Genomic DNA, 12,809 nt, shown 5'->3' on the forward strand with positions numbered 1-12,809 from the left:
TACATTCCCCCGTGAGGAGGTAGGTGGTACTTGTACATTCCGTTCTGTCCGTTCCCTACCAGTACACGCTGTGCTGTAGACTGCACGCTCCGTGTGCAGTGAAAGTCACGGATGAACATTCTTCTCGCTTCTTTAATTCATGTTGAGGACTAAAAGGAAGATGTCAATAAGCTCACGCTTGTGGTTTCGCCGATGTCACCAAAAGTATCCGGCTCACACAGCATCGTAGCATTGTAAAAACAGGTATTGAAGTAGTTCAAACCAAAACTACCGATAGAACATGTCTTCTTATACAAACTAGTTGAAGGGGTGGAGCTCAGTCCAGGAGAGGTGGGGTGAAAAGTCGCACAGGAGATAAAAATGTCATAATAGTTTAATTCTCCTAGAGGGCGCCTCACTTTGTTTTAGTTAATTTTGGCGTTACTCGGACCAGAATAAGGAAAAGGACCAATACTGTAACAGAGTTGTGTCAGAATATTAGTTGTAATACATTGGTTAAAGGTTGGTTTCAGGTTAACTAATTTATTTATCGATTTCAATTATTATCAACGACTAATAAGAACAAACAGCGATCAACATGGGTTCTTTATCATAGACTGCCATTTTTGTATAATTTCATGCTATCTTCTTTGTTGATGATATTTCCTTATTTTTATTACTTCTAAGATTTCTCTCTTTATCAGTAAATAGTATTATACAATCAAGTCGTTGATTGGTTAAGCTATTTTCAATCACATTACAGTTGCATCCCCCACGTATATGTATAAGCCGACTTTTTTATTGGCAGTTTCCATTAAAATTTCTCGTGTAAAGATGGTTCTCTGCAGCAAAGTCGCAATATTTTAAGAATTTAATTATATTAACGTCGTTTATATTAGTTTGAACATGGCAGCTTGCAAGACTATTCATTATTTCCTGTTACGGTTTGCGATTTAAAAGTGGCATGCAATAGTGTGTTTGACATAAACGCTGATTATATACGAATGATTAACGCAGAGTACATGCTTGCTACAGATTTATTTAGAGCTAGAATTTTAACAATTACATTAACTATACTCAGGTAACCAAGAGAATGAAAGCGAGTTTTGTACGCAACCAATACCATTCTATTATTGATATCAAGTCGGATTATAACGCAACTTTCCTAGTCAAAAGTATCACAAAGTCCGGCGTTGTGTTTATTGGCAAGTCGGGACAGAAGCCCAATTCTATAGTTGCACGACACCTAATTTTTCTATTACTTTGGAGTGGCGGGACTTACGTGTGATTCGACAGTAATTTCGCAGTTATATATTTTAAAATATTTAACTTACCCAAAAGTCTAATGTAGAATCAAATATGTACTAAAATTATCTTTATAAGTAAAATCTGTTAATAATATCCACAGGAGGATTCATTTTTGGCTGGTTTATATCGTAAGTGAATGCAGCAAAACCGATGAGTCACCCAGTCTGGGTAACCCTGTGAATGTCAGGAGCGACAACGCATCACTAAGCGCAGATGTAGAGATATTGGGTTAAAAGGGTGAATCGATAAGTCTTGTCTACTGCAGGGGATGACTTTCGGAGAGGGTTGAACTCCCTTAGTTTTAAAGCCTGTTGATATCCTAAACATGAGGGAGTTCTTCTCTTGCCTGCTTTGGGTGGAAGAGAAGTGAAAAGAGCTATTTGTGTTAATATATACAAAAATATCAAGATCTATGTATTATTTATACAGTACACAGTTATTTTCGTGAAACATTTAAACCACAGTAGTTTGCACAGCAGCTTTTGTACCGTGTGAAGTGTTAATCAGTCTATTTGGCGTTTGCCTGTTATTTATAACGGTAAAAAAATTTTAAAAGCGTTACCCCCCATGTTACCATCATGTTGGCCGTGTGACATTTAAATGTTTTGCTGGAGTGTATGTCTAGTCTCGATGGATAGTTTCAACAACTTTCACTGGATCCAGTCAGTGATACATGCGTGTATTATTTACAGTATAAGTATTTTCGTGTAACATTTCAAACTACAGTTCTACAGCAGATTTCGTACTGTGTGAAGTGTTAATCCGTCTATTTGGCGTTTACCTGTTATTTATAACGGTAAAAAATGAATGAGCTTTTTACCCCCAAATCATGTTGGCCGTTTGATATTTAAATGTTGTGCTGGAGTGTATGTCTAGTCTCCATGGATGATTTCATCAAATTTCACTGCATCCTGAAACTTACTTCGCCCTTGTTGAGCCCAACAGAATGTTTTCAAAATGAATATTTATAACGGGCATCCTCAGAACACGGCGGCAGCATGTTACATCTTCCCACCCTCTCCTTAGCCCCCATCTCGGAAATAAGGGTGCAGAAACTCGCAGATACGCGGTCGTCGCATCGCTTGTACGAATTTCCTCAACAAGAAAACTTGCATTTCGTCACACCAGTGATATGTTTTCAATTTTTGTTTTTCCGTATCTGTGATGAAAAACGTACGTACGTATGCACCCGTATATTTCAGACCAAATACATACTGTATAGGTCACTATACTTGTTACACGAGAACGTTGATTAGTCACTCAGGTGAAACGTTATCTAGATCTTAGCAATGGCGTAAATGCAAAAACATAAATTATATTATATATTTCAGAGATATTTATACTAATTTGTCTAATAGGTAGCAAAGATTATAAAAGCCACAAATGGTCCATAACAGATGCTACCAATGTATCAGGACACTAGTTATAGCAGGACACTACTTGTACCAAGACGGAAAGCTCCACTTTCCCTAAGTGAGGCTGGAAGTCGGAAGCAGAAGTTTCTCTTATTTCTGAAACTTTTACAATGACTTCTCCGAAATTATGTTAGACTGCTCTTTTCTTAAGTTTAGACTAAAGATAAAAGAGTTTTTTTATATAGTATGTAATATGAAATAATGTCTGAAAAATAATATTGAATGCACGTATTAACGATGCGTTAGACAAATATGGTTGTAGCAGTAGGCTGTGATTAATTTCAAGTGTTTTTATTAATTTTAGTTTTAGTTTTCGGCGAGTGCCGAGCAGTGGAGGGGATACTGGAAGAGGGCGGCATCACAGCGGTGGCAGGGTAGTTACCCCACCTTGCGTGAACTAAAATCGTCCAATGTCTTCTTGTAAGCGGTTTACGTATAATGTAATTGCATAACGAATTTGGTTGTTATTGATTCTTAGGTACTTAACATTCTACTGGATATGAGCTCCATAAAGCGAGTTTAGTGCAACATTCAATGTGCGTAACGATTTAAAATCGCATACTAGATTAGAAGACATTCCTAATACAAGGTAGGAGTATACCAGACCAGATGTCGCGTTGATGGTTTTGTTAAGGACATAATGAAGGCATTCAATAAAGAACCCGCACAAGTATCGAATTCGATGTTGTCAATGTGGCTGTGAAATTTCGTGCAGAATTTAAAGTCTACAGTTCAATTCGTGCTCCATGTACAGTTGGAGGAATTTAGCTGTGCTCATAGGGCCCTAATACTATCCTTTCAACAAATACACGCTATCTGTGTGGCGGGTTGCGTTTACGTGCTAGCCGCTGAGATGAAGGCGCAACAATCTCTTTAACGACTTTAAGCTCACGATTTAGATTTGCAGATTAGTATTAACAAATACATATTTTCAAAAACACATTAAACAACACTATAGCAACTGAAAAACAAGGATAAGTCCTATTATTGCTATTATTTGGTATTCTCTTATTATTTAATTCCACCACAATCAGCACTGTCACAAAACAGACTAATTGTAGCGAGTGTGATGAGTTATTTGGGCCAATACGATTCCTGAAAGGAGGGTTTTACCCATGAGTCACAGGAAATGTTTTCGGGACGCAGCGCATTATGCTACCCCGCCACCCCTCCCGCCTATAACCACACACTGAAGGTCACGCGCACAGTTAAAGTCCTCGAACTGTATCATTCGGGCGGGTAGGCAGATAAAAAGAAGAGTTTTGTCAGACTTCATAGTGATGTAAATGGGAAGAATCTTCACGTATAATTAATATAGTCTGAGGTAGTGGGGATTCGAAGGGAGATAACACAACACACACTGCCAATGAATGGCGCAGTGCAGCGGGTATCGAGGTTATCGTTATATAAATGAAACGAGCAACATAGTGTGGCTGCTGCTTGGATAGGTGACCTCTGAGCGATCCTGTCCTTGAAAGCAGTCCGCCTGCCCGGCCGTTGGTGGTTGTTCGGAAGTCACCAATAAGCCGTTGGTCCTTAAGTGTTTGAGAGGCCTTTAGGCCCAACTTCTTCACCTGGTAAAATAAGACATCCTTCACCTTTTTTACAACAGATACAGCTCTATGTTACTGACCAACAATAATAATATTAGAAGTGTGCGGTTTTCCTACTGCGGTACGGTACTGGAGGAAACCCTGCACAGTACCGCGTGCCGCCGCGCGGCGGTAGTTGTCGGAGCAGCCGAGGTGTTTACCCGCGTTTCCACCAATCATTAGCATCCAATTAATCCCGTAATTGGTGGGCACATGTAGCTTGGCTCCGTTAATTGGCCAGGACAACAACCCGGCCTCGTTAATCGGCAGTGCTGTAGTTGGCGTGGTGCGATTTCGTGTGGAGCCTTCACAGTACGAGTGTGTGCGGTAGCAGACCGGTCTGGAGGCTTCTACTTCACAGATTATGTCGGGCTTCGGGCTTTACAGCCACCGGTCAGCCGCGGCAGTTCCATAAAGCTCATCTCGTGTGGCACGTGCGGAACGTGACCTTTCAATTTTGAGGTGTGCTGTAGTACGGGGGATCCTTTCAGTTAGTTCTGAGGTCCGACGCTAGAGCTGCGCCACGTAACTTTGATTGTTACCGTTTAAGTATTGGTAACACAACTACCTGAGCCGCTCACTCCACAGAGAGCAGTCCAAGCGCTCACTTTTTCCGTCCCTCCATTTTAGATCATCGGACATTACGAGTTATCCCCTCTGTAAATTATAAAATCAAAGATGAAATGCTCTCAGAAATTAAGTGATCTCGTTTTTTATTTATCCTAAAATGATTAAAACTTGTTTAAAATTAAAAATGTTTTGATGTGTTTCAATGGAGAATGTGCAAATGCAATTTTGCAGTAGTGATCATTTTAATGTTTTGTACCATATCACACTTACTACATATGTATGTTGCATTTTCCCAATTACCATTGACATTTGAGGTACTCATGAATCTTCTTTAGCGGTGATTTACCTATTTTATTGTGGTTAAAAGGCACTAGGGCTTAGTTTTAGAGTTGGACAATTTTTAACTCAAGAAGAGACATTTCGATGACTATGTTGACTGCTCTCGTCGTAAACACGGGATTAAATTACGTTTGTTTACTTTTGATTTAAATGGCTCTCGTCAGGAATGCGTAAGACAAGGGGAGGCAACATGTTGATGTTCTGTAGAGTGTCACGTATGCAAGGGTTGCATTGAATTCTGGGTGGTCACTCTAACATCTCGATGTTGTGGATGTGGCGGATAGGGATTCTGACACAGAGAAGAGTGACGTAAGTCCGATTTGGTCTGCAAAAGTGGCGACTGTGTATTATAGACCCTCAGTGAGTTCTGTCCATGCGTACAGATGCCAGGGATCTGTGCGCGTGGCCGAGGATGTACTAACTATCCAGGATACATTGATCTCACCTACGCGCTGTCATTCTGTGATTGATTTAAAAGAACTGAACTATCGCTCCACCTTTTATTTGAATATAACCACTATACAACTGGATAAATCAGTAAATATTCCAGTTCTTGTCTCTTGGGTAACGACAATAACGAAGAATGAACTCTAAGAGAAAGATTAATGTTCTTTGAAAAGACGCCCCTCTAACCCCGCCCGCCAATGAGTATGATTTTTTATGTATTTTGATATTGCTGCAATTTCCACACGTATTTAATCTCTTTAAAGTCAATTTCAATAATAACTACTTTTTTTAATCCTCTATATTTGTGAAGAGGATTGATTAATTTTTTGTTGAAGTTTATTATAAGAATAAATTTTAATTTTTGAAGAAAACCAGACTCTTTATTTAGCTTTTCATGTGTGATTGAATTATATATTCAAAACAAGAAGAATTGTAAACACTTTTTGAACTATCATTGGGCTTCTAGAAAGTCTGAGCATGGAATAAATCCACGTGTTTTCAAGTTACTTAAATTTTCAATTCGATTTCACATTTAAAATTCCACTATAATTATGTTCAAACTACTGTGTATCATAATTAATTAAGAATGCGGTACAAGCCAGTAATTAACAATTGCCCTGTATTTATTTTGATCCAATTATTCTACCTTTTAGGATTACGTAGATGAGAGCCAATTTGCATTGAAAATCGTAATAATTATTGTTCTCTTTATCCGGTTTGCTGACGTTGTTGTAAAAGTTATATTTTTAAATGTATTATTTTGTATTTTTAACTCTTCCAATTCGACACTCGCTAAATTTGGTGTGGCTGACAATCATTTCCTGTTTTTGTGGCACATTTATCTATTCACGAAAAACTAGACTTCATCATTATACGTTCTAATTTGGTACTCGCTTAATGCACTATTATGTTACTTTGCGTGTGATATGGTCGTCTGACAGCGAAGGATTCTCGGTTCGTTTGGGCATTACATAAATGCTGCCTGAGGATGAGGCAAGATAGAATTATTATGCCACACCATGTGTCGCATAAAAGGCTTCGCTGAGATTGTATGCACAGTTTAAAGTCTATAGCTCATTAGGCTACTTATGTTACTATGTCACATGCTTCTACTCACTTTATTTATAAATTTGCTCATTCTAGGATTTTCTCGTTCCTAACAGAGTACACCCACAAGATAATTGTTCGATTACACAAAGACTATGGATTATATAATGATTTTGGATTTGGTGGTAGAGTGAATCAAAGACGTTCTTGCGCGGTTATCGCAAGATAACAGACCCACGGTGCTGCTTCGATGGATGGGTGACTGCTGAGCATTCCTGTCCCTGTAAGAGGTCGTCTGCCCGGCCATTGGTGGTGATTCTGAATGACCTCTAAGCTGTTAGTCCCCAGGTCGTGTGTTAGAGAGGGCTTCTTAGCTTTGATTTTCCTCATTAAATACGACGTTCTTTGACTTTGACTTTGGTTGTAATGTGGGCCTAATGATAAGAGATGTACAGATCGTGTCGCGACGCACAGCGTGGCAAAACTACTCAGTAGCTGGCAAAAACTCAGAAATGAAGCACGCCTGAAGTATTTTAAAGCCAAGTTATTCTAAACTGTGTATGTCCTCCCATACTATTCCGATCCTTGGTGTTGAACATTCTGCCTACTCTGCATTCTTCTGTTTAAGGGCTCTCTTGGAATTAGTGGAAGAGTACAACTGAAGAAAAATGTTTTCACAGTGCGTAGGGTAATAATTTTCATACCATATTGGTTATACTCTAGGGATCTTTATGTGTACTTCCATCACTAAATTAAACATTGTGCGCTTTTCACAGTATTTTTAATTAATTTACTACATTAGTTGTAATGAGGGGTTTGGTTGGTTGCCTCACCTTCCCCTAAAAAGCTTTTTATTTGGATGTGTATAGGAACTCTTGTAGTTTATGGAAACATATAAATTAGCTGCCCGTTTTTTGCCTGAAATTTATTTATTGCGTTTTATTATCATAAGTGAAAAAAACGCAAAAATATCCTACAATTTACATTTTCCTTTACACATTCAAATTAATAGTTTTTTTTATTCGCCGCATTTTGTAGCCTATACTTTACAATTTAAACGTGATAGAGCTCACTTCTGTTTTTTAACTGTTTTTTCATTACTGTATATTGACGTGTATGTAATACCAATAATCGTTAGACAATCAAAACAACAAGTTTTTACATAGGTGGAAAATAGAAAGATTAAAGTTAAAAGTTGTTAAAATAATTGAATAATAAATAAAAGTTAAAATAATTTATTTATATTTTTAATATTAAATTTATATAATTTATAGTACTAACACTAAACAACATCTTCAAAGTGGGAACCAATTCATTAACATATTACAACTGCGATCCTTACCAAGTAGATCGTCCCTGACAGGGTGCTGGAGCGGAGTTAATTGAATTGAATTGTTGAATAAATTAAATCTCATTATTAATACTATGTCGTGCAGAATACAGAAGCGTCATTTAGAAAAACCACATTAAAAGGTTCAAGAAGTTTTATAGATGCACTAAAACAGGTACGGTAGCGCATGTTACACCGTGTTTAGAAAAGTGGCCTAAGTTTTAGTTGCTGTTGTTACGGTACAGCCATGTTGAGAAAATGAAAGAGCCAAAGGACAACACAATTATTAAAGACTTCACATGGTAATAGAAAACATATTCTCCATGAAGTGTTTATAGGTGAAATTGAAAAAAAGACATTTATAATGCAAGGGAATTTTTCCAAAATGACTATCAACCTCTGTAAAGGACCTGTGTGTATGGTTGAATGTGATGATAGACTTCTTTACAATGTCGATTTTCATATAAAATGGACATAGATACAGTTAAAAATATTACAAAGCAACACAAGGTGAGTGGTAGTTTTGATCAATGACAAAATATCTCTGCCTTTTTATCAAAATAAGTATCAACTATCGATGTTGACCAAGTCGGCGATAATGATATGGGAATATGCATGCATGTATTGCATTTTCATTATTTGTAGCAAAATTCTGATCATTTCAATTCAATTATGTGGAGTCAATCATGAAGAAAGGAGAACAGTTAGTACAGTTAGAAGAGCCTTCCTTAACTTGAAGCGTCCACTTTCCGTAGAAACACGATTTCGTGTAGAAATCGTGTAGAAAATTCGTGTAGAGACACGAATAAACTTTTCAAAACAATCAGTTTTCTGTAACACTAGTGACTGTACGGTATTTTTATGTCCCTCGTATTTTATTCCACGAGCAAACTTGACCTACCTGAATGTCCAGATCAGCTGTTATTGCTGTTGTATGTAGAGCAGCCGACGTGCCGCCCGTCGCTACCCCTACCTCACCCCCTCCTCACCACGTAACTCTCTCGGCCGTTACCCCTCCGGTGGCGCTAGGTGACTCACTCACTCCCCTTCCCTCCCCACCCGCCCCGCCCTTGTACTCGCCAGACGCCTCACTCTCCCAGTCTCTATCCTGCCTGTGTTGTGTGCTGTGTTGTTTCCGCGGTACTGTACGCCGGCCTGCTGTTGCTCGCACGTCTTTGGAATTATTTCGTCTGTTCTCAAGCTTTTGTAAGTGTACCAGATTTTTTTCTCGTGGTTCACCACTCACTTACTGGCCTGATTCTCACACACCCTGTACATTAATTAATTTGTTCCATAACTTTTTGAATGTTATAAAAATTATTAAATTTATTTTTATAGAATTGTAAGTTTTTAATAGTTGGGAGTTTCACTTTTAGTGAGTATTTTAATGAGTGATTGCGTTGTAAACTCTTATCACTCTACTTATTTAAAAGTGTATTTGTTGTGGTCGCGTATCGGCCATTATTTCCTGCCCAATCTTGTCCCATCATGATTTGCTTCCCTTTGTAGGGTACTTGCTGTTGCTTGTTTGTTTTCATGTGATCGTGTTATTTCACATTTTACAACGTTTTTATTTGAATATAAAATACTTTTCTAATTATCAGTTTGTCCTTTTCCTAGAATCATTTAAAATTATTAATTCAATTACAGTTGTATTGTTTATATTCATTTGTGTATAACTTATAAGAAGAGCTACCGAGTTACTCCGTACAACAGGCTAATGCATATCCAGTTTTCCAAAATTGGTCGAAATACTATAAACTCTGTTTTTTTCTTTTATTTGCTGTTAATTATTATTGGAATTAATTACTTAATGACTTTTTCACTGCAAACGTACAAAATTTTTAACAATCTAAAATAATTTTACAAAAATAAAGAGATTCCAATAAAATGTCATAGTCATATACGTACAATACTGTTACATTAATATTAAGTAAGCACCTTCAGCTAGCATCGACGGTTGGTTCTTGTGGTACATTTAAATATTCAAAACTATTTACTTTAAATACTTAGCCTAAATATTAACATTCTAAATTAGCTGAGAATATTTTGCTTCATAAAATAAATTCTTTGTATTTTATTTATACTATATATGTAAAGTTGATGTATATTAACTTGTATAAGTTAATGATATTTTGGTATTTTCAGATAGCAATCATTTTGTGTCGTACAAAGAACTATGTGATTGCAAATAAAAGAATAATAGGCATGTTACTTTAGATAGTATTTATAGTAAAGTTGACAAAAATAACAGCTTTTTATGAGTATGGTAAGTGCTTAATTACGGCGTGGTTTTACGAATGGGCTGTTAGTTTGACCATTAGTCAAAAAACCATAAAATTACTCTTTTAAATTTGTATGAACTGTTTGATTCACTAGGGTGTATTGTGCAAGGTTTAATTTTGTATAAGTAATACTGGACAAAGGTAAAATAAAAAATGAAATTAAATAGTTCAGTAATGAAAAGCTTAAAGTTCTTAATTAGTGCATTTTTATAACATTATTCATTCAGTAGAAATGAATAGTTTGATAAAAACCAAGAAAATTATAACTTTTGACGGAAATAAATAACAATGTTATGAAATTAAATATAAAAACTGTGTACAGTGTATAAATCGGATGGCAGTCTAAATAAGTGCTCGTGCTGAACCACCTGGTACTTACGTTAACTTACAGGGTGACCAAACGTCCCCGGTTTTTTGTAATGACATATGGTGTTCCGGAATTCATATAAATAGGTTACATTTTTAAAGATTCGCTCCATTTGATCTCATGTGAAACAGAAAGTTAATATATATTTTTTAAGCTATGAATAAAACAGAGGAATTATGCTTTGAATAATATTAAGACATTAATTTTGTTATGTTAAAAGTCTAATATATCGTTAATACTACAAATACTGTGACCTATTAATAAATCAAAGAAGTCTTTGTCTAACTGGAGAAAAATCGGCTAGATAATTTGTGGCTAACTCCGTGGATGACTAGTACCCTACTCTGGTGGCGACTGTGTTCTCTTATGAGTTTCAATGTACTAATTAATAAATTTATTTATATTTATGATAGCCACAGCGATATCGTTTACTATACAAAATTATTAGTTGTTGCGGACTCACATAACTGATAAGGATTATTAGGGAGTTCATAAGGGACTAAAGTGTATGAACTTGTAGCTTGCAGTTGATAAGTTGTTGTAGGTCTTAACAATGTCATAAAATATCAGCCGAAAAATTGTCTTATAACTAATCGCAAATTTACTTATTTTCACAATTTCTCCATTTAAGGACCAATTCTACTTGTAAACGTTGACATAAACCAATGTTGAATTCTTACCTGAGTTTACAAACTCAGTCTGTTTAATATTGAACGTTTGAGACACACGTTTTGTCAAGAACATACAATGTGTGAAGTTAAACGTTTTGGGTAGTTGTATTTTGTGTTTGCACTCACAATAAAACCGAAGTGATTTGTGTTTTTCCAAAAAATATATAAAACTCGGCGAGAAATGAGGATACAAATTTGTTTGGCGATTAAAACAAACACACTAATTTTTGACATTTTCCCATGTATGTAAACCTGGGCTAGAAGCAACGTGTCAGAAAACAGTGTTTTATCAATATTACACAAAGATTTATTGGTTTTATAACGTTTATAAACAAATATTTACAAGCCTTCCGGAGAGAATTTCATTTGAAACAGTTCTCAAAAATTAGGAATTGTAGGTTGCTGTACTCTACGGGACGTAATTTTACAAATTTTTACACCCAAGTTTGTAGTAGTCTAGAGACTTGTAAACACAGTTAAGTAATGGTACCTTGTCTTGGGAACAGTTCAACCTTTTTTATTTCCGAAACGAGGTCTCATCGATGTGCGTAAAAACGCGAAAGTCGACGGAAGTTATAATTGTATAAAATACTATTAAATTAAACACGCGCAGATTGAATACATAAAACATAGGAACGATAAACAGTAAGGATTATGGTAAGTGTGCTACACACACGATGGTACTGTATCTACGCTGTCGGCTGGCCAATGCGTGTGCCGGTAGGCCTACCATTATGCAGTGTGAGTATCATAATACTGATTATTTATCGTGCCTACTTTTTATTTATTGACTGCGTGTGTTCTATTAAATTTTGTTTTAACTTCCGTTGATTATAGCGTGTTTAAACACATGTGTCGATGAGACTTCCGCCCTGAAATGCGTATCCATGTATTTATTTACGGGTTTGTCGTTTCTTACGATACTTTAAGGCATTATAAGCCGGCTGCAGTAAAATAAAATTGGGTTTAAAAAGAATTTGCTTTTTGAATATTTAAACTATAAAGTACAACAAAGATTGAGATTTTTTTCTTGAACCCCATAGCAATATCGGTAAAAAAAACTAAAAATAGTCTGTATGCGCTTTAGTTATATTTTTACAATTAGAAATCTGTCATAATTCTGCGACTAAAAGTAAGACCGTATATTTGCCATCGTTTAGTGATGCAAAAAATCAGCAACACTTTATTAAGAACATGTTTTAGAGTTGGTGAAGTATACACGCAACATGATGGTTGTGATTCCTGACTTACACGTGTCACAACGCTCTGGTATGATTTGTTTATTTTAACCTAGTTTGTAATTATGTGTTAGGTTAGTCATTTACCTAAAGAAGAGATCAGATTGCAGATCTCGAAACGTAGTGTTAGTGATTTTTTGTATCACTGAACGATGGCAAATGTCCTGAAAAATCCTGTTTCCTTCACAATCCTTCCATTGTTGAAAACAAACTTCAAATAA

At 36.3% G+C, this 12,809-nt stretch overlaps 1 protein-coding gene across 3 annotated transcripts in view; it reads left to right on the top strand.

Annotated features, from left to right (window-relative positions):
• LOC124367622 (proteoglycan 4-like) overlaps positions 1 to 12,809 on the top strand; it is a 397,427-nt gene that overhangs the window by 234,819 nt on the left and 149,799 nt on the right. The window contains exon 1 of one of the 3 annotated variants that reach the window (XM_046824591.1): positions 8,918 to 9,233. The exons of the other annotated variants lie outside the window; for them this stretch is intronic. Within the exon in view, the coding sequence (XP_046680547.1) occupies positions 8,933 to 9,233 (301 nt within the window). The 5' untranslated portion in view covers positions 8,918 to 8,932. Of the gene's footprint in view, positions 1 to 8,917; positions 9,234 to 12,809 lie in introns of those variants that run through there. 3 annotated transcript variants of the gene reach the window in all.

The sequence above is a fragment of the Homalodisca vitripennis genome, chromosome 8, assembly GCF_021130785.1.
Source record: "Homalodisca vitripennis isolate AUS2020 chromosome 8, UT_GWSS_2.1, whole genome shotgun sequence".
NCBI classification, from domain to species: Eukaryota; Metazoa; Arthropoda; class Insecta; order Hemiptera; family Cicadellidae; genus Homalodisca; species Homalodisca vitripennis.